The sequence below is a fragment of the Drosophila sechellia genome, chromosome X, assembly GCF_004382195.2.
Source record: "Drosophila sechellia strain sech25 chromosome X, ASM438219v1, whole genome shotgun sequence".
NCBI lineage: Eukaryota > Metazoa > Arthropoda > Insecta > Diptera > Drosophilidae > Drosophila > Drosophila sechellia.
Window position 1 is genome coordinate 5,652,907 of NC_045954.1, and position 25,551 is coordinate 5,678,457.

A 25,551-nucleotide genomic window follows, 5' to 3' on the forward strand; every position below is an offset into this window, starting at 1 on the left:
ACGTTAAAGCATTCAAAAGTTCCCGCCAAATTGCTGTCACTGCGAACCGGTTAAAGTTGCCAACCGATTGGGAGAGTGCAACATTTCTCTCCAGCAACATTGTTGCCAGCCAGAGTCTATATAATCAACAACGAAAGTTCAATTCTTTTCACTCAAAAATCCGTCTCCTCCGCGGTACGTTTCACTTCGCTGCTTCGCAAAAAGAAAATTCCCGGAAAATATCAACAAACGCATTAGCATAATATTCTTAACAATTCCAAAACAGAACATTTATTTTTGGTGATTCTCCGGACAATTTAGTGGTTAGTGCTTTTAGTTAAAACATTGCTTTGCGCATTTACCGTTATCCGCTCGCAAGGCAAAAGAAAAAGCGCGCGTTTTGAATTCTCTGTTTCGCGTTCTTTTTTTTAATGTTACAAAACAAAATATAGAAATGAAAGAAAAAGTCAGAAATTAAATGAATGAATGAATTTTTTTCGACACAATTCTGCTGCGTGTGCAATTCGATTCGAATAACAAAACAAAAAACCTAAAGGAAAAGTAAAAGAAATTCGAGGGGAAAAATAAAACGCCAAAAGAAAAGATAGCGCGAAAAGTCATAAAGAAAAGGTGAGAAAACAAATTATTTATTTCATGTGCTAAAAAGACACGCAAAACGAACGTCGTTTTATTTTTAGCCAAACAAAAGTTGTGTGTTATTTGTGCGATTTTCTGTTTTTGTTCGCCGCTCTCCCCTTGTTTTTTATTGTTTTTGTGTTTTTCAATCATATATTTTGTGCTTCTTTTTTTGCATGTTTTGTTTTGTGCGTGCTCTTTTTTGTTGAATGCAAAAAGGCGAACAAAATATTACGATAAAAATTCCGTTGTTCTCGCCGAAGGTTTCCGGGTTTGTTGACTTTGCCAGCTGAATATTCGAAATTGACATAAATAATAATCGCATGCAATTTTTGTAAACAATTGTTTTTCGAACAGGAAACGATTGACGCTTTTTCTTCGCTTATTGTAATTGTTGCTGCCAACTAATCGCCAAGATAAAAATGAAAAAAGAGGGGAAAAAACCTACAGAGTTGCAAAAAATTAATTAAATTCATAGGCCAGTAATTTACATTTTTTGTGTGATTTTTTCGTTTTTTTTTTGTTTTTGTCTAAGCTCGATAATTAGGGTTTTTTGCGGGCTGTTATTTATCTGCTACAGTTGTACCTTAAATAATGGTCGATGCTTAAAAATTTTTACAAAAAAAATTTTTGTGGCGCTACTACTACTATTCTACTATTTCGAGCACAATTGTATATCTTAAGTTTTGGGTCTATTTTTTTTGTGCCCGTTTCTTTTTTCATTTTGGTTTATCGGTTTTTGTTTTTTCTGTGGCCTTTAGTTTTCTTCTTCCCCTGCTTTGCCTTATTTTTTGTTGTCGTTTTCGTCTTATTTGTTTCAGTTTTTTGCTGCACTATTTGAATGCGAGTTTTTTTTGTTGTTGAGAGAGGCATTTCCGCCTTTATGGCAAAAGCAATTTACAATTTGCAATTTACTTTTCTCTCGTTTTTTGCTGTATGGCAATTCATTTTTACAACTTTAATTATATGAACAAAAACTGCAAAACATGAACGGCAAAAATTAAAATTGCAAATCGCATTTGAGTGACGTCGCCGTCAACGTTTCTCCTTCCTTTTGTTTTTGTCGGCTGTTTTATTCGGTTTTTTGTTTTCACAGCGGCATTCGCCTTCGCAAAAAAAAAAAATAAAACGGCGAATCAGTTTGTGAAAGAGTGTGTGAAGGGGGTCAGAGAGCGAGAGAGAGAGAGAGGAAGAGAGCGTATTGCATCAGGAGCGAATCTGGAAATTTTTTAACCAAGCTACTGTTTTTCAAGAAGAACGTAAAGTTAACAAAATATACAAGTTTTTTAGCAACGAAATTAAGTTAAAATTTTAAGATATTTAATAGCTTCTAACTCTAATATTAACCAGTTGATCCGCCCCTGGATTCTGTGCGATAGTGTTGGTGTGCGTGAGTGCTCTCTCTCTCTCGTTTGCTGCTCTCTGCTCCCCATCTTCATCGACCCCGCTACCCCGCGACCCCGCTCTTTCGCCCCACTCACACACATTTCAATTACATGTGAAACGCGTGCTCCAAATTTCAAGTTCATTGTCCAAAAACAAATCAGAACAAAAGCGATAACAAACAAGCAAGCCAAAGGCAAAAACAAGGGCAGGTCAGCATCCGACGTGCCACGCCCCCAAATTTGGAATATATACATGCATATGTTTTCTTTTGTAGATATAACCATGAAAGTTACCACTAGTTAATTAACTTATAAATCTGGGAGAACTTCCTAAATAAAGCCTAAAATTAATCTAAAATTACAAAAATTGATATTCCAACAATGCCAAGTTCGAAATATGAAACAGTGGATTTCAAATAAATCCATATTTTCCTGGATTTCAAGATTTCAAAGCTTTGCATCTAGATTTCATTATCATAAATTATTCGCAAAATATGATATATTATATATAAAATCCCCATTTGCTGTTGGGTATTCTCACAGTCGAGTCGAAATAGAGTCGCGGAGTATTTATAACAAAATCACACTTATTTTCGTGTTATTCCGCAACCAAATAAAAATTCTTTAGAAAAATAAAGCGGCAGTGGGAAATAAAGCAAAAACGACACAAATTTTGACACGAAATATTGTTTTTCGTGTGTGATTATTTTGTTATTGCCATTTTTTGTCATACCAGCTTTAAGTTTTAGTTTACCCTATGTGTTTACTTATTTTCGTTTCGGTAGTTGGCAAATAAAATTCGCTTACGTAAATTTTGGGTTGTTTATGCTTTGCGCACTGTATGAAAAATGATAACCATAATTTGCAATGCGTAAATAACGTCTGTCAAATGCCGACAAAGTTCCTCAAATCTATTCACAGCGGTTTCAATTTCAATTTCGCCGAAAAAAGGGTTCGATTTTGCAACCATTTCTTTTTCATTGAGCTCCCCAGCTTTTTTCCCCTCATTCATTCTCTGATATCAGCTCATATTTATAATTAAAAACAAACAAAAAACTGCACTGCAGACGGCAGATCGGAAAAATTAAACAAAAAAAAGGGAAAGGGAGCCATATACACATATGTGTATAAATATTTATATGAATTTGCGAGGCACTAAAAATATAAAAAAAACTAACAAACACGCTAGGCAAATTTCGCTGATAACTTTGAGAAGTTCTGAAAATACTGGGGCTCCAAAGAAAAAAAAGAGTGTAGTAATATTAATTGGAAAAAAGGTTGAAATCAATGCAATGCCAAGAGATAAAAACTATTTCCGTCGCATAAAGTCAAGCGAAACAATGGGAAATAATAGAGAAAATTTGAAAAAAAATATAATCGCCCTTCGAAAGTCGAGAATTCTTTGGCTCCCAGTCTTCTTTTATTCGCTTTTTGTTTCTCTGTTTGTCCAAGGTTTTCAAATCAAATTATGTCGCGATCGAAAATCACAAAAAAGGCAACACAAATACGGCCTCTATTTTTATGCAATTAACCGGCAGAAAAAAAAACCGAAAAAAACATTTTCAAATAGGAAAGATAAAAACAAACAAAACACACGCACACTCCAAATGGAGAACAAAAGCGAACTCTACAAAAATCACCCAAAACCCAAAAAAAACTACACATTTATAAAGAAAATAATAACAATAAAAAGCCGAATACGAATCGAAATTATGAATCACAAAACGTTTTTTGTGGCTTGTTGGTATTTTTTCTTGTATTTTTTCTTTTGCTTGTGCTTTTTTTTTGCGTTAATACATTTTAATTCAATTTTGTTTCTTTCGCCTTTTTAATTTTATCCGTTTCCGTGGCAATGTGGCATTTCATTTCTATCTAATTTGCAACAAATTTTCAGCTTAAATTGTGTTACTGATTCAATTATATTTACTGTTCTATTAATTCAATTTGTATGTGTATGTGCAATAACCGCATTCACACTTTTTACTGCATTTTATTCAGCATTATTTTTTATTTATTGTCAAAAACCTTGGCTGATAAGCGAGCTTTGCAAAAGGGCATTGTGTAAACTTGATTTGGTTTTAGAGTGTTTTGTTGGAATGCAGCGACATTAGAGTGGACCCCTTGCAAATTATTTAGTTGTTATCAACGGACCAAAGGAATGAGTACAAAACGAATAAATAAGTTACCCGGGCAACACTGCGTATGAGTGATATGCAGAAAATGCATGTCCATATGCATATGCACATGCTTTCGCATATACTAAAATAAATAAGTGTAATTTTTTCAAAGATTACATGCTGCATTTCTCTATCAGCAATTCTACATATGTACGTATGTAAGGTATATAAAGTTTGTGCTTCGCAAACGATTTACCCCGAAGAAATTCAAGTTTTTATCAGGTTTCCTGAACCGCAACAGGTTCAAAGTGTATCCCTTTTGCACTCCTTTATCGACCCCCCTTCCCCGCCGCCCGACGAGAACTTATGGAAATCTTTTCGTAAATTTCCACCCTTTTGTTCGCCAGCAGATTGGAATTCCATCTAAACGAAACGAACTACAAATCATGCTCTAGAATGGCACAAAAAGGGCTAGAAAATACAAAATACAAAAAAAAAAAACACAAAAAATGTATAAAAAAGTGAGGGAGACAAAGGGAAAGTACTGGCAAAAACCAGAAAAGTATATCCAGAGAAAGGCAAGGAAAATATTAAAACAAGGCAAACATCGCCGGGCAAAATAAAGTCAAGCATTTAATTTATTTACCCCCAAAACCTCCCCACAGCTCCACTAGAATAAAAAAAGGGGCAAACAAAAAACGCTCGTTTTACTGTTGCTCGGTTTTTGCCTGTTCGCCTTTGCCCCCCATTCTCCTGCCACTTTTCCCCATTTTCCTACTCAATTTTTTTTTGGCGCGCTTGGCAAAGGGATGGAAAACTATAAGCTTAAAAAGGGGTCGAAAGGGGTGGGCAAAGAAAACTGTAACCGAACGAACGAACGAACTTTTCCGGCGTTGGGGAAGGTAAGAAAGGTGGGATAAAAAAATAAGTAACTAGGAGTAGTAAAAACCCTCATTTGTATTTTGCACAGAACAGAAATTCCAAGTGGTGGCCAAAACTCTGGCTTATAATGTTCGCAGTACTCTTCGAAAACGTTTTAAAACTGCAAACAGAAGCTACACCCTGAGTTCAACGGGCGTTTGGTCACACTGCACCGAACTCCTGCGCATTTGGTCACATCTATTGCCTTCAAGAGCTGTACTAGGATTATAACAAGTGTATTCAAGTCGCGGTTAGCGAGTCTTGTTGATTTCCTTTAAAACTTTTGCTACTCCCTTTTGCTTGGGGCCAAAACCCATGGGATGTATTAGCAGTTTCATCAAATTTGAAACACACGAGCGACGAATCCCGGCGCAAGGTCGAATGGTAATGAAGTGGAATGCCATCAACTTGTTGAAAGAGTGGGGTGCCTAAAATGAAATTCCTTTTCCCAGGGTATCAATGGTTTCACGCTCAGCAAATTAACTTTATACATTTGTGTTTTTTGTGTGTTTTTCTTCGAGTACTCCCCTTTTTATGGAGTAAAGCGAGAAAAACTCTTATATATTATATAAGTGCAGATATGTTGTAACTGTATATGGAAAAGTAGCAATTGTGTGAGTGAGTGTAAGTGTGAGGGAAAATTGCACATAAACATGCAGGCGAAGAAAAAATGGGTGGAAAATCGAGTGAAAGGAGGAGGGGGAGTTTTGGGAGGGTCTTGCACATTACCAAAAGAGTAAATCACTTTTGTACGAACCAAAACCGAAAACGAAACGAACCAAGCGGGCTGTCAGCATGGAAAATATCTCAATATTCACTTTGGTTCGCCTTTCCTTGCCCCGCCCATTTTCCCTTCATTTTTTCATATATTTTTTCCTTTTTTCTTTATTATTTTTCGTTTTCCAGCGCCACTTTACTGCTGCTTTTCATGGGGTGGGGATTTTAGGAGGGGGGGCGTAGGAAGACTGAGCCGACCCTGCGACATTGTCTCGTGCAAAAATTTAACAATTTTATAAAATACTCAAACGGAGCAGCAACAACGGCAAAAAACGTAATAAATTAGAAAGTGCCCAAAAAGAGGAACACACAGATTTTGTTTCGAAAAAAGTAAGCGGCAAAAACAGGCAGCCAGTAAAAAAGCCATTTCGAAAATAGTAACGACTAACAGATATCTAGTGATTGGGAGATTTAACAGTCGGATGCATAAAAATGCTATAGAAAACTAATAACTTTTGGTGCTGCATATTTTATGTTCGCTAAAGTATATGTTATGAAAAAATTTGCTGACAAGTCAAGTCTTCTGGTTGTGTCTAGGATACCCGTTAATTCGTATTATTTACAGGGCATCAGCATTCTCATTTCAAGGAGACATGCGGCAAAAAACTCCCTGCTCTTCTCATTTCGAGATTTCGCCTCCATCATCATCATCAACGTTTTTCAACTTAACTTTTTTATTAGTGTGATTTTCCGTGCTCCCCATTTATTTTGTAGTTAGACTTTTGTTATTAACGTAATTTAAATGAAATACATAGTAATACTCAGTTGAAATCTTGGCGAACTTTGTTCTAGCAAATTGGAAATTTTCCTTTGCGTTCTATTATTCAAATAAATTTATTAAAGCAGCTTTGAAGAAAAGGATTCACTTTTTAAACAGTAAAAGAAAAACCAAATATGAAATGATGCATATTTAAAAATATAAAACTTTAGTAGCCCATTTTTCTTTGAATCTCTTTGGCAACGAAGCACTTGTTTTTTTTCTTCTATTTAACCGGGTAAACCGAGCTTTTCTTTTGCTTTTCCTGGCAAAATTTTCCCCTACTTATTCGACTCTGGCTTTTTGCACACTCTTGTTGGTTTGCCACGAACAATACTGAAATAATATTAAAGTTTACATTAGGCGCGAGCAAAAAATATGATAAATAATGAAAATAAATACGAACGAGCAGGCGGGGATTGGACACAAAACACCGAAATAAGCAAATGGTTGGCTGGCGGGGAATGTTTCGATGTTAGTAACAAGAGGCAGAAAACAGTAAACAAGGCAGTAATATGAGTTAGAATCCGCGGCGGAGGCTAACGTACTTACTGATACAGATACAGATGCAGATACAGATGCAGATACAGATACAGATACATATACATATAGCACCGGCTGAAGATACAGATACCAAATGCCGTAGAGCGCACACACAAAAAACGACGACAGTTTTCTTGATGAATGTTCTTTTTCCCCCCAGCAAGTGAGTTTTTCCCCCGAGTTTCCAACATCTTACATTTGTATCTGCAGCTTCTTCGGCTTTTTCATGCGCCGCCACCAAAAACAAAAAAATCAAATGGGATAGAATAGAACGAAGCCGAAGAAATAGCTGGTAGCTACACGGCAAGAAAATGCGCCTAACTTAATGCAAAAATTCAAAGAAAGCTGTAATAGCAGATGCCTGAAATGTTTCACTTTCAAACTGAAAAAAGTTGAAAATGATGGTATATATTATGATCGAATGCTAAAGTTGGCATGTATTTTTTTTTGCCGTGCATTAACTAGTAGGTAACTTCCTCTATTTCCCCCGATTTCCCCTTTGAGATTGTGCAAAGCAGCTTTTCCTTTTTCCAGCTTTGCAATTTGTGTTACCCGCTCGCTGTCCCTTTTGGCTTTGTGTTATTCGATTTTTTGTTGTGTTGTGTTTGTTTTGTTTGCTATTTTAGCCAGCCAGGTTTTTGTGCAGCTTTTCCAGCAAAAGAACAAGCTGCATCAGAAGCAGAAGCAGAAGTAGTATCAGTTAACAAGGTAGGAATGGCAAAGCCAAGCTAAAAAGTAAAACGTTAAAAGTAAAAAGTAAAAAGCGAATTTCACCAGCAGATCCCTCCTGGCATCCAATCCAATGCAATCCCATCCCATCCCATCCCATCCACCTGCTCCAAGTCATTGCCATTGATCATCGGTACGAGAGGAGCCCTCTCGGCTCCTTTGACTCTTTCCCGGGAAAAAGGCTTTTCGAGATCCACCCAAGCATTATTTATAGGTTTTGGGCTAGACCTTGGTTGGCTTGATTTAAAACCCATCTGCAAGATGGATTTACTGGACTCCAGACATTTATGAGCTGCAAAGTCAGCGGCAGTTCTCTGTTTTTTTTTCTTCTACGAAAACTCGATGTTTGGTCAATGATTTGCCAGGTCTTCACGTAAAATATAAACAATTTATTGCTATACTCTGAAATCGAATTGTTTATAAATTTCTTATGCAAACGGTAACTCTATTCCGTAAATATTTCCACGGTTTAGATCGAAGTGGAGTCGAATTCATGCGCAAATGTAAATAAATAGCACAAAGTTACTTCCAGTTACTTAAGATTCATTGGAACGTGTAATTTTAACGTGTGATATCCGAGGTGGAAATACAATCTGGTTATTTGGCTATAACTCTATTTAAGGCGAAGTCCTGTTTTTTTTTTTTTTATTTCATTGTTCTACCCGCCACTCACCTTCTTCACCAACGAACACCCCCTTTTTCCAGCTCCTTTAAGGTTCAGCAACCTTGAGGTTACACAGATGCGCAAAAAAAGCAGGAAAATGTGTTTCTTTATCTTCACCAGTGTGTGTGTGTGTGTGCCAAACTGGACGCTGCGTGTTTTTTTTTCTTATACTATTGTTGCTGTCTAATAATTTGAACAAAAAAGCCAGCTTAAAAAAGGGAAACGATTGTTTGGAAAAGCTCGGATTAATTATGCTTGTATGGCACCAGGAAAGTGGAGACTAAGAAGTGGAGACTAAGAAGTGGAGAATTACATGTGGAGAAGTAGAAGTGGAGAATCAAATGTTTCATATATCTCAAAATGATTAAGTTGCACCTTATACTGTTGCATTATTTGATATATTCTTAAATTTCCCCCTACTCGGGATCATTATTCTGTTCAGTGTCATAGGGGCATAATGCGGCGTAGTGGGCTTAAAAGCTGGCAAGAAGAAGCTCAAGTCAAGAAGAAGTCAACACACGACAACAACAAGAACGGAAGGCGAATGCACTTGGCCAACAAGAACAATAACAACAGAGCAGCCATATCATAGTTATAGAGGATCGCAAAGAAAAGTTGCACAGTTTTTTCTCATTTTTTTTTTGTTGGTTGCTGGTTTGTTGTTTTTGGGGACAGAAGACTTTATGATGTTGCGTACCTCTTCAGATATATCTGGATATATCGCGTGTGTATTTGTGCATTAAGTGTTATTGCACTTGGCCTTATTCGCAATTGTATATTTCGCTGGGGATCGGGCGACTTGGAACCCGGTCTTGATCTTGGACTTCAATTTGGACCGCCATTCCCTTTCTTGGCCTAGGTCTGCATTTTTTTCCTGCACTTTTGGCATTCCAAATAAGAATAAAAATGAAAAAAATAAACGGAGGGGAATTACCAAACACAAGAACCCAAAGGCAAACGCAACCGCAGAATCTGCAAAATGAATATATATGTATGTACATGTGTATATGTATATAAATAAAAAGGGGGAAACCTGCGTATCTGCGAGATGCTTCGTTTTCTGGATTGTTTTTTTTTTTATTTGCTCGCTGCGTGCTCTGTGCTCTTTGGCAATTTTCTTCATTTCTTTTTATTACTTATTAATAATATGAATTTTGAATTGTGGCCCCCCATTCGCAATCAGCAGCAAAACGAAGCATGTGAAATGGGTTCGAATATGCCATATCCATTAAGAAATATCCTATACTCGAAGTCCAACTACTATGCAGTAGTTCGTATTACTTCAATTCTACTATCATGTTACATAATCAGCGCTTGCATAAATGGCCAGCGTAAATGTTTACGAAAATTCGAAGACACCCTTCTCAATTTGCAACCCACAATGGGTATGAAAAGAAACATAAACGCGATGGCAAAAAAAAAGAGAGAAGTAAATAAAAAAAACTCCTACCAATTTGCCAAGAAAGCGAGAATCAAAAGAACGCATAGATTTTTCCTTTGAATTGCTTTCGAATGCGAATTCTTTCTACATTTCTTATTATTATTTTTTTTTGTCGATGTTTCCTTTTCTCCTTCTGTGTGTGTGTGTGTGTTTTTTTTTCTGACTTGGAGCAGAAGAAGAGAACTGCGGAGAAACTGCTTATTCATTTGACTTCGTCTTTCCTACGTTTCGTTTATTTTATTTTCTAATACCCAGTAAAGTTGCGGCGAGCAGGGGTATGCTCCATTTCCCTATCAACTGACCCATAATAAAAGCTTACACTGCATCATGGGATGAGATTCACTAACAGAAATTGCACTTTGCATCTTGAGGGTATTTTGTATAATGTGTAGGGTATCTTTTCGTCGGCTAAATCTTAGCTCCTTTAGTTATTTATGCAAGCAGGAGAGCGTACAAGTTGTTGTTAGGAGCTAGAAGAAATGAAAAAAAAAACCAAAGATGCTTTGGAAGCCCTCTGTCTTTTTGGTACAGCAAAACCCGCCTAAAACAGATTTGTTTTTTAAAACACATTCTTAATTGCGGATAACTGCCTTGGAAATACTTATTGCCATTATTCAGCAACTAAAAATTGACCCACAAATTATTTGATGGTTCAACTTGATGATGTTCCACTGTATTTGATGCAAATTTTTACAGTATTTAGTGGTTTTGGTTGTACTCGATGTGATTTTCGCATGTCTGCGGATCGTGTTTTGTTTCTGTTTTCTTTGGATATCTTCCTCTGCGGTTTTCGATTGAAATAAAAACAGGGCGATTGGAAGGGAGAGAAAATGCTTGCATAAATCAAATAAATATTCCCCAGTTATCATTAACTGGCGATTGTATAATTTGATCGAACATATAGATCGATTATTTGCCCCTTAGGCTAAATAATTATATTCTTTTTTTCTCTCTGTTATTTTTTTTTCTGTTTTTGTAGATAGCGGGAACTGTAATCGTTGTTTTTGAATTATGCTTTTTTTATTAAAACTTTTTATGGTGCGATAAAATACGTTTCGTGGGTGGGGATTTTTGGGGCCAGGACATTTGGAGAGGTCATAACTCGCAGCTCTATAAACAAAGAAGTAAACGGAAATGAAACTTTTTCATTTTCATACATATATTTTCGCTGGCGTATTATTATTTTTATTAATATTAAAAACAACCAAATGAAAATTGTGTTCCATTTGCCAACAAGTTTATATCCCCTTCCTTTCCCATTTTCCCCGTTTGCCAGCACATAAATTTATATTAAAATTTTTTGCTCCACGCTAAGGAAAGCTACAAAAAAAAAAAAAAAAAAAAAAAAAAAAAAAAAAAAAAAAGAAGTGGAAAACAAGAAGCAAAAACCCAGCGTTGAAAAATCGAAAAAAACAGGAGCAGCAGCGTCGACAATGTTAAAAAATTATACAAATTACAAAAGCGAGCGAAGCAAAAAAAAAAAAAAAAAATGGTAATAAAAAATCTGGTGAAGAAGCGGAAAAATAAAGAAGGAAAATTGCTGTTGGCAGGAAAAGGATGTGTGTATAATGCATAGAACGTGTACATAACTACCCACCTACATGGATGGTACATTATATATCGAACTATGTATATGTATATACCACCAGTGCCCTGCACTTATCGGTGGCTTAATGCAATTGATAATGCGGTTACAGTATACTTTTTATATCAGACCCACTCCTTTTTCCGTTTCATTTCGTGTCGCGTATGAAAACCAATTTCGTTTGAGTTAATTCCGAAATCGGTTTATGTCGCGGGATTATCCCTTTTTGTCGCCGCGGTGAGGTCAGTGTGGCAAGCAGTTTAATTGCTACAAGGACGCAAAGCTGTGCAAGCAGCTTAAGCTTGCCTCTTTGTGATTAACAATCGGTTTGGGCATTTACAATTAAAATGTTTTAAGCGAAATGTGAAACGATGTCTTTTCTTTTTACAAGGAGTTTTACTACGATATATTAGGCAAGTTCAAAGGATCAGTTACAGCTTTCTAGCCACGAAACTCGTTGAGTTCCAAATCCATTTGATCTCAATCGAGAATTGGCATTGAGAAATGGCATTTCGCTGTTCACAGAAATACGTACAAACATATTGAAATCCATAAGCGATAGTAGTAAGTGTTCAGTTATGTATGTATATAAAACTGTATCTATCTCGATTGAGTTCTCCATTAATCATGGCTGGAATTTACCACCTCCATCCATAAACCGCCCGGAAAATGCTAAGGAAAAACTACTGCAAAAAAAGGGAAGTAGAGCAAAAAAGAAAAAAAAAGAGCTGGAAATTTCTCCGTGTATCTTGGAGTTGTTTTCCTCGCTCTGTGTCCCTGCCAAGCATTTATAAAAAGGAAATGGGGAAAATCTACAGCCATGTGTGTGAGTGTGTGAACAAAAAAATTAATAATAAAAAGAGACAGCAAGAAAAGGAGGAAAGCATTACAAACACACACATGGATGACAGGTTCACATATAAATTCCGTACTCTCCTTTTTTTACATTCCGTTCTTTTTTTTTTGTATGGAAAACTGTGTACCTTTCATTTAACTTGACATGAAAATCGATATTTAAAAAAAAGGATAAAATTGCTGGAAATAAAAACAAGGAGCAGAGAGCGCGCAGAAAACATAAAAAACGTAAAGTAAAAAATTACAGCTTAAAAAGTAGGAGAGAAACATGGGGCGCAAAATAAGAAAGAAAAATAAATGGGAAAAGACAGAAACTGAAAATAATAATAAAGAGCAGGGGGGCGAAAAACTGCAAAAAAACTGATGGGGGAGGGGTTTGGGGGAAACGAAATGAAACGAGAAACGGTCGTTATGTTTTTCCTCATTTTTTGTTGTTGTTGTTTTTGTACACTGCCTTTCTTTATTTTCCCTTCGTTCTGCCAGCTTTTTGTGTTTTTATTTATTTATTTTTTCTTCTCTCCAAACGTCGCAGTCGCTGTAATGTCTTTTTTCATTTTTATTTTTCCGCTCGCAACCTTTTTGCGACAGCCCCCCTCCACCCCTGGCCTGCACTGCTTACAAGCAGTAGAGAGGAAAAAAAAAACAAAATAAAATAAAATACAAAAAAGATGCAGCAAAAAACACACAAAACGAAAGCCAAAGAAGAAGAAAAATGTGATAAAAACTGAAAAATATTTTCCATGAGAAAATCCAAAAGAAAAGGGGGCTCTGTGTGTGTGAGTGTCAGTGCGTATGTGTGTGTGCGACTGCTTGGCGGGAAAAATATACTACAATAAAACATGTATTTTTTATGCCAAAACCCGCCCACACCCACCCCTTTTTGGGGCGTGTGTGTGTGTTTCTGTGCTGGTTGTATCTGTTTTTATTTTAAGGAACTTAAATGTGTAACGCTTCTAGCGTGTGGGTGTGTGGGTAGGGGGAGGGGGGAAAGGGTGGCAAAGATTGGGATCAAAAACCCTTTGCAGTTAACTCCTGTCTGTGTGTGTGTTTGCGTGGGTGTTAGTGTGTGTAAGTGGGGGCTGGGGGCGGACTTTCTATTATTGCGAGTGAGCCAAGTCAGAAAACCGAAACAGAAACAGAAACCAAACTCAAATCTCAATCCTTGAGTGCCGGACATTGCGTTTTTTAATGCCACTGTTATTTTGTACAGTGGAACATCTGTACGTTGAAACAAGTTGTGCAGTTTACACTCAGCTATTTTATTTGTTTTTTTTTATTATTATGATATATAATGTGCGAACCCAAGAAATGAGAACACATTGTGAAGTCACATGTAAGGATGTGTAAAAGTATGCACCAACTTTTCGAAAGTCAGAAAGCCCGATGGATTCATTTCGAATGAGGAGGTTAGAAAAACCACTGCATACTTTTAGACACCTACATATGTAGGTGAACTCTTGGGTTCTATAAGACATAAGAAAATACACATGTCGATTTATTTAACCATATGATACTATAAATTTCTAGCATATATGTATATGTAGTTAGTTTCTGAACAAATGTTTTGTTGCTTACTTGCGATTAAATTAAAGTTCGCCTGTATTTTATATATCAATCAAACGGCGGCTGCACATAAAAAAACCGGTACATATGGCATTCTTTTATGTACTAGCCAAAGAAGTCCTTTCTTCGGCGGTTTTTCTACCCAATTTCGTTCGGTTTCTGTTTTTGTGTTTTTTTGTTTTTTTGTTTTTTTTTTTTTGTGCAATTTATTTGCCAGCTTTCTGCTGCTGATGTTTTTTGCAGTTTGTTATGTTTTTCGACTTTCCTTTGGCATTTCTTGCAGCTGAAAAAGGTGAAGCGAATTTTGCTTTCGCATTCTGTTCGCGAGCTTCTTTCTTTCTTCGCCAGCGTTTTTCAACAGTTACCCGCTCTTTTTCTCGGCCGAATTTTGACCCATGCTGGGAGTGCTTCTTCTGCTTACCCACTTCCTCAGTAAGTTTGTGTTAGTGCGGGTCCTTATTTCCCCTAATACATATACAAACAAATATATATGTGTGTGTATGTATGTATGTATGTGCGGGTGTGTGTGTGTGGTCCATTTTGTACACTGGACATAAAACGAAGCTAACATAAAGTTCTTATCCCCCCCTACCATTATTCTACCCTTTTTTCGACTGTCCTTCCCTTGTGCTATTAGTACTAAAAGCAAGAATGCGTTTCGCACAAAAAAAAAAAAAAGAACAACACAAAGTTTAAGAGACAAAAAATCCAAAAATTTGTTGGCAGATATAAAAAAAGGATAACAAAATTGTTGGGGGGAATTCTTAAAATTTATTACCAGGAAAGGGGCTACAAAAAAGTGTTGGGTATGTGACTACAACTCAATCATCCTTTTATATACATATGTACATAATACATACAAGCAAACCAACTATATACATATATGTACAACTAAAAGTTTAGAACCCAATTGTTGTTTTTATAGAAAAGTCAGAGGATTATAGCTACAACAAGCACTGGAATGAAAATGTTTACAAGCTGCAACTTTTCACTTAACTAGTTTATTAAATTCCTGGACTTTCGAAAACGGAAATGCGTGGCGGTGGAGTTATCCTCGATGTAGCATTATCTTTACCGCGAAAATCAATTTATTTCGCTCTTTCGTCACGTCGATTCGATTTTACAATTACGATGAATCTGTGGAAATCGACAACAAAAGGGATTTTATAATTGCTCTTTTCATTTTTTTTTCGTACTTTGTGTTTAAGTATATTGACAGATTGGTTGCTGCGAGGGCTGCGGGCGGAAAATTGTGTTTTTATTAAGCGTCAACTCATTTCATTTCATACATACATGTAGCCGAAATACCATATATGTACATACATATGCATTTGTACATATATGCATGTATTACATAAGTGCATGCATGTACATATGTATGTGTGGTTAAAAACGACAAACGGAAAGTAAAGTTTTACCTTGCGAAAAAAATATTTGCGCTGCATAAAAGTGTGCATAGTGCGAAAAAATAAAATTATGAAAATTTTTCATGTGTATAGAGATGAGTGATAGAGAGAGATGGAGAGAGGGAGAGAGGAATAATAATAATAAAATGAAAACGGGGACGACGAACATTTTTATGGTGCTGCTGCAGTCTGAAAGAAAAAACTACCGTCCTTTCGGCCCTCGTCCCTCGCTTCCCCTGAAAATTTAACCACCCCCCACCCACCGAAGTCATTGGCGCTTCTTTGTTGCCAGGGAAATGGAGCTGGGAAAAAACATCTCGGTATTCGATGACTGGCAGGACTCTGGTTTCTTTTTTACTTTATTTTTAATTTATTTTTTTTTATATATTTTTTTTATTATATTTCTTGTTTTCCTTTTTAACGATTCCCGACTTTAGCTCACATAAAGCGGGAATTTCGATTATTTATTTGGCTGAAAAAATTGCGATGAATTTAATTCGAAAAATACGCTTAAAAAAAGGTGACCAGCAAAAGAAGTGGCAAAGAAAATAAAAAAATGGCAGCGAACTTTCATTAAACGGTAAACAGTAAAAAGCTGCATGTACCACGACTGACATTTACACACCACCGACGCACTGTGAAAAGGATTCGTAGGGATAACAAGTTCATCGGCGGATATATAATGCTCCTGGCATGACAAAAAGCGATAAACGCTTCAATATCCCATGTTCAGATGCGCGGAAAAACACGTTACGCTGTGTAAGAAAAGTCAATTTCGGATTTCGTTTCATTTATTACAAATATATTATTTGTAAATATTTCGTTTAAATAGTAATCATGGGTGCTTTTTGCGCAAGTGGATTTATTACAAATGTAGTTGGGGGGCTTTGCCATTGCAATCCATTGCAATATTTCGAAATCGATGCGAATTGTAGCATACTTCTGGGCAAATTTATAAGGCTTTCGAAACATGCTGGTCTTTTGAAAAACTATTCCTAACGTTGGAATCTTTATATTTTCCAGACTGGCGGCTGTACAAGGAGTAGCTCGTTGGTGAAATTACTAGAACCAGCTGCTCCACCGGAGGCACCACCATCAGGGGCAGCAGCAGGCGCGGCACCACCATGCTGCCGCAGCAGTACTGCCTGAGGTGGAAGTACCACCATAGCAATCTGCAGACCATGTTCTCCCAGCTGCTGGATCGTGGATGCTTCTGCGACGTGACCCTGGCCTGCGAGGGCCAGCTCATTCGCGCCCACCGCGTTGTCCTCTGCGCTTGCAGCACCTTCTTCGACACCGTGCTCTCCAACTACGCCAGCGAACGTGATCCGATCATCATCATGAAGGACGTTACCTTTGCGGAGGTCAAGTGCCTCATCGAGTTCATGTACAAGGGCGAGATCAACGTGGAGCATGTGAGTGTGTTGTTTGCCTAATGGCATAAACTATCCAAAAATAAACTGGAAAATACCCCTTAATTGACTAACTTGCAGGCCAGCCTTCCGTCGCTGTTGAAGACCGCCGATGACCTGAAGATCAAGGGCCTGGCCGAGGTGACCTGGCGCGATGACGAGGACGGACCGCCGCCACCGATGGCCGCCGCCGAGTTTCACTCACCGCCGCGCAGTTTGGCAGAGAGCTACGCCCAGGACCTAATCCTTCAGCATCAGCAACAGCAGCAGCAGGCCCCAGCTGCTCCACCCTTGCATCTGCACAGCTCTGCTGCGCTCTTGGACAGAGATCGGGAACGTGACCGGGAGCGTCTCTCGCCGGGGATGGAGGGTGTACTGGGTCGCATGCCCGTGATGACGCCGCTGACGGGCGCTTCGGGTTCGGCTGGCGTGGGTTCGGTATCCGGTGGCACATCGCTCGAGGGCGTCGCTCCCGTTGAGCACTTTCTAGGTCCCAAACGCAAGCGTGGTCGTCCTCCACTAGACGATGCCTATGATGTTTTCAATGTGTATGTAAAAACAGCTGAATGCTATACACTTTTCAATATTCACGTGCAAAGAAAATAACTATTTTAACTAACTAACTTTAACTTAACTATTTTAATCGAAACTCTCTTTTCTGCCGCACAGACGCAAGCTGGCCCAGTATGCCGCCAATCTGGAGCCCGCCCAGCGTGCCTACTTGGAGACGGCGCGTCACTTTGCCGAGGAGCCGCCACTGGCCGCCCATGCCGCCTCGATGGCCTCCCCACCTGCCGCGTGCCCGCCGAAGCAGCGCCAGCGTCTACGTCACCAGCAGCAGCAGCAACAGCAACAGCTGCTACAGTCGGAGAGCAGTGACCAGGAGCAGCAGGCTGCTGGCCAGGATTGGTCCAAGTCGGAGCCAAATGGCAGTGCCACGCCCAAAATGCTCAGCGATGGCAATGCTAACAAGCAGGAAACGGAGGGCGGCGATGAATCGCTACCGGCAGTGCTAACCACTGCCAGCAGCAGCGGCACCAAAAAGCTGGAAAAGATTGGTGAACGTCGCGAACGCCATGGAAAATTACGTCATGCTCGTCGCCTCTATGAGAAGTCTGGAGAGAATGAGGTTAATCCGCCCAAGGAGGAGCCCGATGAGCTGCCGCAACCGGTAGAAGAGATCGAGAACGAGCATCTGGTGGCAAATAGGGCAGAGTCGCCGCGTCCTACGGTCGTCATACCAGCTAGTTTTGCGTGCAAATACGAGGGCGGCGTGACTGCCGCAGGCGGTGGCTCCGGTTCTGGATCCGGATCGGTTGGATCCTCCTACTTGATCAACGAACATGGCATGCTGATGGCCCACGAATTTGCACCGAATGTGGCCAGTGCCGCCGCCACCGCAGCTGTGGCCGTCGCAGCAGCCGCCGCCGCAGTGGCAAATGCCTCAGCCGGAAACGGAAACGGTGGCCAGGATGCAAGTGGCAGTGGAACCGGTGCCGCCGCCGAATATCCCGACATCAAGCTGGAGGACTACGATGCCGCCGAACTGCGACTGACCAACGAGGAGCTGTCGCAGTGGCAGGACGTCATCAAGATGGACGACTATCTGGCTAAGGGGCGGCGTCCACAATTCTGGGAAGAGCCATTCACCAAGCGTGTAAGCCTAGGTTTAAGTTTAATCAGCTATAAATGTTTAAAATATTAAATAGTAAATATTATAATTCATATTGGCCAGGCAGTTGAAATGCAAACCAATTAAAACCAGCTAAAAAGTGTACACTTTTTCTGTGTTCAAGTTTAGTTTTTGTTTTCTTTTTTGCTTCTTCTGTCGTTTTTTGTACCTTGTTTTAATGCTAAACTACGAGTTAAGCAAGCTTCTATGAAGAGGGCAAATTAAACTAATTGCTTAGGTGTGACATCGTCAAATACTTGGCAATGTAATGATAATAACAATGGATGATCGGATCGGAAATATTGAAATACTTTTGTTTTGGAATCTTTCAGGTGTTGGACGCCATTAAAAACAAGAGACTCGAAATGAAGAAGGCCGCCAGAATTCTGGGCGTCTCCTATGGCACTCTGTACGGGCGTTACCGCGAGGTCTATGGCTGCCTTAAGCATCCTTACAGGTGCGTTGAAGTGCTTCCAGTTACTGAATGTATGTAGGTTTTAAATCACGTCTTTATTACGATATAGTGGCACCGCCTTCCGGAACTCCGGATCCACCTCGACCAGTCAGATGGGAGTTCAGCCCCGCTTCGATTTGGGATTCCGCAACGGGGGCGTCCTCCCAGCTCAGCTGGGTAAGTAGGATCTACAAAGGTGCTGACAAATAACCAACTTACTGGGGAATTAAGTCCAAACCAATCCCTACTTGCAGAGCTGGGCAAGCTGAAGAAGGATTTGAGCGAGCTATGGACACGTCCGCAGATTTGAGAACCAACCAATGCCACAACCATGAAGAAACTGCAAAAAAGCCTCAAACGTCGCCACAGGCTGATCTAGGAACACAGCAGAAGGATGAAAGACAGCTAGACGAGGCTAGTTTTGGATCCTGAGTAATGCTTTCCTGAATCGATTCCCACATTAATGTGTTGTTCCCATCGGCGGGTTACAACTATAACTGATCTACACATTTAGGATCTTATTATTACATAATATATAATATAAATACATGTCTATAAATACAACCGCGTGGATTAGTTAATTGAAATACGCACGGGCACGTGTGGTTTTAGTGGTAAATACATTTCTCTTGGTAGTGAAATTCAACACCATAAACTATGGAATCTAGTTAATCGATAAAATAACACGAAAGTGAAGTGAATTTTTTGATAAGCTAACGAAAACGAACACAAACAATATGTATTACATACAAAAAAATATATGTTTAAAACAAATAAAGTAATATCTATTAAAATATGTTCAAAACGATATTAAGTAATACCTTTCTACGGCTATTTGGTTCAAATTGTGGCGCCAATATAGTTAATCGGTACCGATACCGATTACAGTCCGATGGAAGCCCGATACCGACGAACTGCTGCGAGCTAGAGCTGGGATGTTTTCGATGCGTTCAGAGCAAAAATTCGATACTATCGTTTTTCTTGAACGGCACTTTACTAAATGTATATCTTATACATATAAGATATATATGCTACATATATACCTTAATATATTGAAAATCAAAATTATTCCTTTCAATTATTTCTAAAAACCACGAAAAGCAGTAATATTAATAAACTATATGGAAGTTATGGGACTCCTTAAAAAAAATGTACATAAATATTATATTATCCATGAATTTCCTTGCAAAAAAAGTATGTCAGCATTGATTGTTTTAAGGAAAGCCCTGCGGTTACTTATTATCCGTCCAGCCTTGTTAAACATGCGCTAAGACTCTGTTGATGTAGTGTAGATACTACTTGTTTCATATTACAATCGTTATGCTGAAATAAAGAATATTTGATTTATACTTCTTTTAAATAGGTATAGTTACATTCCAGTATTGTTTGAAATCTATATACATAACCATCGGTAGCGACAAAAAACAATCGATAGTGAATCAGAATGGTAAAAGCTTCGATACCTTGATTGTAGTATCGAATATTTTCCATCTCTACTGCGAGCGTCAGTCAAGTTCTTTTCTTTGATTTCTGATTCGTCTAGACGTAACTTGAAAATGCTGCTGAAATTGGTGAATATAAATGGCTTGCAGCACCTGTTCGCCTGCACTGAGGGGCAGGATGATGAAACCCTAACTATTCTCTTTCTCCATCCTCGCGAGAAATTGAGTTACTCCGAGACTTTGATGAAACACGATTACCAACAGCGTTTGAAAGTATGTTTTCCGCATTTTCATGTGGTGAAATAGTGTAAATGCAATACGTTTTTTCGACCAGACGCTCAACGCGCGTGTGAAGTTTCCCGAGGAATTGGTGCGCCTGGTCCTGGTCAACGAGGATCCATTGCATGTCGAACAGCATTTCCAGCACCCATTGAACATCCTCAAGCTTAAGTATGCCATGGCGAATACTGAAGTTTCCCTCAAGTGGGAATGGCACCTGAGACCCATGGATGCCGCACAGGTCAGCAACTGACTTTCGCAGACTCAGTTCCAACAGTTTTATTTGCCATTTATGCCATTATTCCCACAGTTTTATAGCCAAATGTTCTTGAACACAATGTCCACGGCTTCGGGACTGCGGGATCAGATACCCCTTCTGCTAGATATTATCCAAGCCAAGGATAAGGAGCTGAACCAGTATCGCACCGAGGGATGCCAGCTGCGCAGAGGTTAGTTAAGTGCATGTTTGCAAATCGAAAGTTCTAGTGCATTCCCTTCGTTTAGTTACCGTAGAAACTAAGCCCTTTGATCTCGATGCTTTTTTAAATGAGCACAAGGAATTGCTGGACTGTGCCGCTGCGTACCAGAAGGCGCAGAGTATTTTTGTTGCTGATAAGCCATCGGACAATTTGACACCGCTTTCTTCGCCATGTGCAAGGGATGTCGCGCCCCATACTCCGTCAAACGGATACTCTGCTTCTTGGAAGATATCAAGCCCAAAAAAAGCTCCTCGCATTAGGTAAGATTAGTACTATATGTTCACAATTACAGATTAATAAGATATGTTTTGGAAATTGCAGGAAGCGCAAGGCTCTTGAAATTAATACCAATCATATGGAGCGCAAGGTGATGCAGCGCCGCTCCAATCCGCTTATCGAGTACAGAAGCTCGCAAAGTTCCCAAGAGACAAACGCAAGTGAAATCTTTCAAGTAGAGGACAAGAAGAACGATCTCAGTGATGGCAAAGAGCCATCCACATCATCTGGGCTTTCCAAAGGCTGGTCGGCCAAACTAACCAAATATGAACTTGCATCTCAGGAAGAGTATGCTTATTGTAAAGATGAGGATGATTCTTCTAAAGATGAGGATGCTTCTTCTAAAGATGCGGATGCTTCTTCTAAAGATGAGGATGGTCCTGCTAAAGATGAGGATGCTTCTGCTAAAGATGAGGATGCTTTTTCTCAAGATGAGGATACTTCTTCTAAAGATGAGGATGCTTCTGCTAAAGATGAGGAGAACACTAACGCTTCCAACGCTTACAAATTCATCATAAAGAAGGTTGAATCTATTAAAGACTTTTGCGATTGCCCAAAGGCAGTCATTCAAGATCACGAAGTCCGAAAGTCCGAGGGGAATTTTGATGTAACTCTTCAAATTGAGCTGGAAGAGATCAAAGCCGCACTGATTTACTCAACTGGTCGCGTCGTAGAAGCGATCAATAATTTAGAGAAAAAATAATTTGGAAACGATCTCATTCTAAGGGTGCTACAAGCAAAACTTTACCCTTAGTACATACGTTTTTTATTATTTTTTTTTTTTTTTGAGATAAAAACAAGTCCTCAGTGATAAAAGGATAAAAGACATGATTCCATTTGTTGATTAGGTATTCGTACCTAAGCCCATCGAACAGCAATCAAATGGAACAAAGCACTGTATAGTGTTGTAGATTTTAATAAGACGTCTTACCAAAACACCCTCAGCACACAAACAAGTTGAGTTCCACTCCATAGAAGCAGAAACTAACTGCTATCTTTATGGAACATATCGAATGATATTAATATGTGCCAAATTATTGCCCGGGACTTTCGTGGTCACTTATCGTCCGATTAGTCACGGCTTTCCAACGGTTATACCTCCTGATCAATGCATTTCATGTTAAATGTTTATTGTTTATATATTTTTTTGATTACTAATAAAATTTATAAAAAATAACCCGTTTACTATTGGAATAAATAATCTATAAAGTTTGTCTTATCCCATTTGCTTTAGAATCTTTCAGGTGTTGGACGCCATTAAAAACAAGAGACTCGAAATGAAGAAGGCCGCCAGAATTCTGGGCGTCTCCTATGGCACTCTGTACGTGCGTTACCGCGAGGTCTATGGCTGCCTTAAGCATCCTTACAGGTGCGTTAAAGTGCTTCCAGTTACTGAATCACGTCTTTATTACGATATAGTGGCACCGCCTTCCGGAACTCCGGATCCACCTCGACCAGTCAGATGGGAGTTCAGCCCCGCTTCGATTTGGGATTCCGCAACGGGGGCGTCCTCCCAGCTCAGCTGGGTAAGTAGGATCTACAAAGGTGCTGACAAATAACCAACTTACTGGGGAATTAAGTCCAAACCAATCCCTACTTGCAGAGCTGGGCAAGCTGAAGAAGGATTTAAGCGAGCTATGGACACGTCCGCAGATTTGAGGACCAACCAATGCCACAACCATTCAGAAACCGCAGAAAAGCCTCAAACGTCGCCACAGGCTGATCTAGGAATACAGCATAAGGATGAAAGACAGCTAGATGACGCTAGTTTTGATACAAACAATATTTATTACGCACAAAAAATGTATGTTTAAAACAAATATAGTAATATCTATTAAAATATGCTCAAAACGATATGTAATTCTTTCTACGGCTCTTTGGATTCAAATTGTGGCGCCAATATAGTTGGCCGATTAAAGCCCGATGCCGTCGAACAGCTGCTAGAGCTGGTATGTTTTCGATATGTATACTACAATCCGTTTGCTGAAATAAAGAATATTCCATTTATACTTCTCCTAATGGTTAGTGCAAATAAGTATAGAGTTACTTTCCACTATTGTTGGGAATCTTTTTACATCACCATTGATAGTGACGATTGTGGATCTGTATGGTAAGAATTCGATACCTCGACGGTACTATCGATTCTTTTCCATCTCCATTGCGAGCGACAGTGGAGTTTCTTTCCTTTGATTTCTGATCCTTCTAGACGTATCTTGAAAATGCTGCTGAAATTAGTGAATATAAATGGCTTCCAGCACCTATTCGCCTGCACTGAGGGGCAGGATGATGAAACTCTAACTATTCTCGTTCTCCATCCTCGCGAGAAATTGAGTTACTCCGAGACTTTGATGAAACACGATTACCAACAGCGTTTGAAAGTAAGTTTTCCGCATTTTCATGTGGTGAAATAGTGTAAATGCAATACGTTTTTTCAACCAGACGCTCAACGCGCGTGTGGAGTTTCCAGAGGAATTGGTGCGCCTGGTCTTGGTCAACGAGGATCCATTGCATGTCGAACAGCATTTCCAGCACCCATTGAACATCCTCAAGCTTAAGTATGCCATGGCGAATACTGAAGTTTCCCTCAAGTGGGAATGGCACCTGAGACCCATGGATGCCGCACAGGTCAGCAACTGACTTTCGCAGACTCAGTTCCAACAGTTTTATTTGCCATTTATGCCATTATACCCACAGTCGTATAGCCAAATGTTCTTGAACACAATGTCCACGGCTTCGGGACTGCGGGATCAGATACCCCTTCTACTAGAGATTATCCAAGCCAAGGATAAGGAGCTGAACCAGTATCGCACCGAGGGATGCCAGCTGCGCAGAGGTTAGTTAAGTGCATGTTTGCAAATCGAAAGTTCTAGTGCCTTCCATTCGTTTAGTTAGTAATCGCCAAAACCCTATGCCTCCTTTAGTGACCGAAGTAACCAAGCCTTTTGAACTCGAGGCTTTTATGGATAAGCACAAGGAATTGCTGGACTGTGCCGCTGCGTACCAGAAGGCGCAGAGTATTTTGACACCGCTTTCTTCGCCATGTGCACGTGATGTCGCGCCTTATACTCCGTCAAACGGATACTCAGCTTCTTCAAAGACATCAAGCCCAAAAGAAGCCCCTCGCATTAGGTAAGATTAGTACTATATGTTCACAATTACAGATTAATAAGATATGTTTTCGCAATTGCAGCAAGCGCAAGGCTCTTGAAACCAATCCCAATCATATGGAGCGCGAGGTGATGCATAGCTCGCATAGTTTCCAAGAGTCAAACGCAAATATAATCTTAGAAGTAGAGCTAGTGCCAATGGACACGAAATATGATCTCAGTGATGCCGAAGAGTCTGGGCTTTCCCCAGGAGGGTCGGCCAACCTAACCAATTTAAATGCATCCGTCGGAAATGGTGTATATGAACTTGCATCTCAGGAACAGTATGCTTTTTCTATAGATGAGGATGCTTCTTCTGAAGATGAGGATAGTTCTTCTAATGATGAAGATGCTCCTTCTAAAGTTGAGGATGAATATGATGATATATCAATATGTTAGCGAAAAAGTGATTTGAAAACGATCTCATTCTAAAGGGCCCTACAAGCAAAACTTTAGCCTTAGTACATACGTTTTTTTTTTGAGATAAAAACAAGTCCTCAGTGATAAAAGGATAAAAGACATGATTCCACTTGTTGATTAGGTATTCGTACCTAAGCCCATCGAACAGCAATCAAATGGAACAAAGGACTGTATAGTGTTGTAGATTTTAATAAGACGTCTTACCAAAACACCCTCAGTACAAACAAGTTGAGTTCCACTTCATACAAGCAGCAACTAATTCCTATCTCTATGGAACATATCGAATGATATTAAAATGTGCCAAATTATTGCCCGGGACTTTCGTGGTCACTTATCGTCCGATTAGTCACGGCTTTCCAACGGTTATAACCTTCTTATCAATGCATTTTATGTTAAATGTTATTTCTTTATATATTTTTTGGCACGATTACTAATAAAATTGATTACAAAAAACCACGTTTACAACTAGAATAAATAGCCTTTAAAGTTTGTCTAATCCCAATCAACCAGCTGCCGTGGTGTTCTGGCGTTACCAATTCCATTCCCTCCCATTGAAATCAAAAACGAATTTTGCTCTAATTTGCAATTTGTTTACTTTTATGGCACCCGATTC

The 25,551-nt window shown here is 39.2% G+C and overlaps 3 protein-coding genes across 18 annotated transcripts; all 3 read left to right on the forward strand.

Annotated features, from left to right (window-relative positions):
• The first annotated feature begins 159 nt into the window (after positions 1 to 159).
• LOC6612335 lies at positions 160 to 19,460 on the forward strand. 4 transcript variants are annotated; one of them, XM_032726097.1, is made up of 7 exons: positions 160 to 609; positions 16,382 to 16,773; positions 16,852 to 17,318; positions 17,440 to 18,427; positions 18,775 to 18,899; positions 18,967 to 19,092; positions 19,151 to 19,460. In XM_032726097.1, the coding sequence occupies exons 2-6, from the start codon at positions 16,483 to 16,485 to the stop codon at positions 19,079 to 19,081; spliced, it is 1,986 nt and encodes a 661-aa protein (XP_032581988.1). In that variant the 5' UTR covers positions 160 to 609; positions 16,382 to 16,482; the 3' UTR covers positions 19,082 to 19,092; positions 19,151 to 19,460. The 4 variants fall into 4 exon arrangements, with proteins under 4 accessions (XP_032581988.1, XP_032581987.1, XP_032581986.1 ...); XM_032726096.1 differs by having other exon boundaries at positions 18,967 to 19,073; positions 19,128 to 19,460; XM_032726095.1 differs by having other exon boundaries at positions 18,967 to 19,073.
• A 927-nt stretch (positions 19,461 to 20,387) lies between these two features.
• On the forward strand, positions 20,388 to 23,223 carry LOC6612334. 13 transcript variants are annotated; one of them, XM_032726103.1, is made up of 8 exons: positions 20,388 to 20,611; positions 20,673 to 20,858; positions 20,928 to 21,066; positions 21,122 to 21,356; positions 21,418 to 21,895; positions 22,617 to 22,712; positions 22,792 to 22,898; positions 22,953 to 23,118. In XM_032726103.1, the coding sequence occupies exons 1-8, from the start codon at positions 20,453 to 20,455 to the stop codon at positions 23,029 to 23,031; spliced, it is 1,479 nt and encodes a 492-aa protein (XP_032581994.1). In that variant the 5' UTR covers positions 20,388 to 20,452; the 3' UTR covers positions 23,032 to 23,118. The 13 variants fall into 13 exon arrangements, 11 of the variants coding, with proteins under 11 accessions (XP_032581994.1, XP_032581990.1, XP_032581992.1 ...); XM_032726100.1 differs by having other exon boundaries at positions 20,389 to 20,611; positions 22,976 to 23,223; XM_032726106.1 differs by having other exon boundaries at positions 20,389 to 20,611; positions 22,617 to 22,693; positions 22,976 to 23,118.
• A 295-nt stretch (positions 23,224 to 23,518) lies between these two features.
• On the forward strand, positions 23,519 to 25,409 carry LOC6612333. The gene is made up of 5 exons (XM_002036807.2): positions 23,519 to 23,750; positions 23,812 to 23,997; positions 24,067 to 24,205; positions 24,294 to 24,501; positions 24,563 to 25,409. The coding sequence occupies exons 1-5, from the start codon at positions 23,592 to 23,594 to the stop codon at positions 24,915 to 24,917; spliced, it is 1,047 nt and encodes a 348-aa protein (XP_002036843.1). The 5' UTR covers positions 23,519 to 23,591; the 3' UTR covers positions 24,918 to 25,409.
• Positions 25,410 to 25,551: the final 142 nt, after the last annotated feature.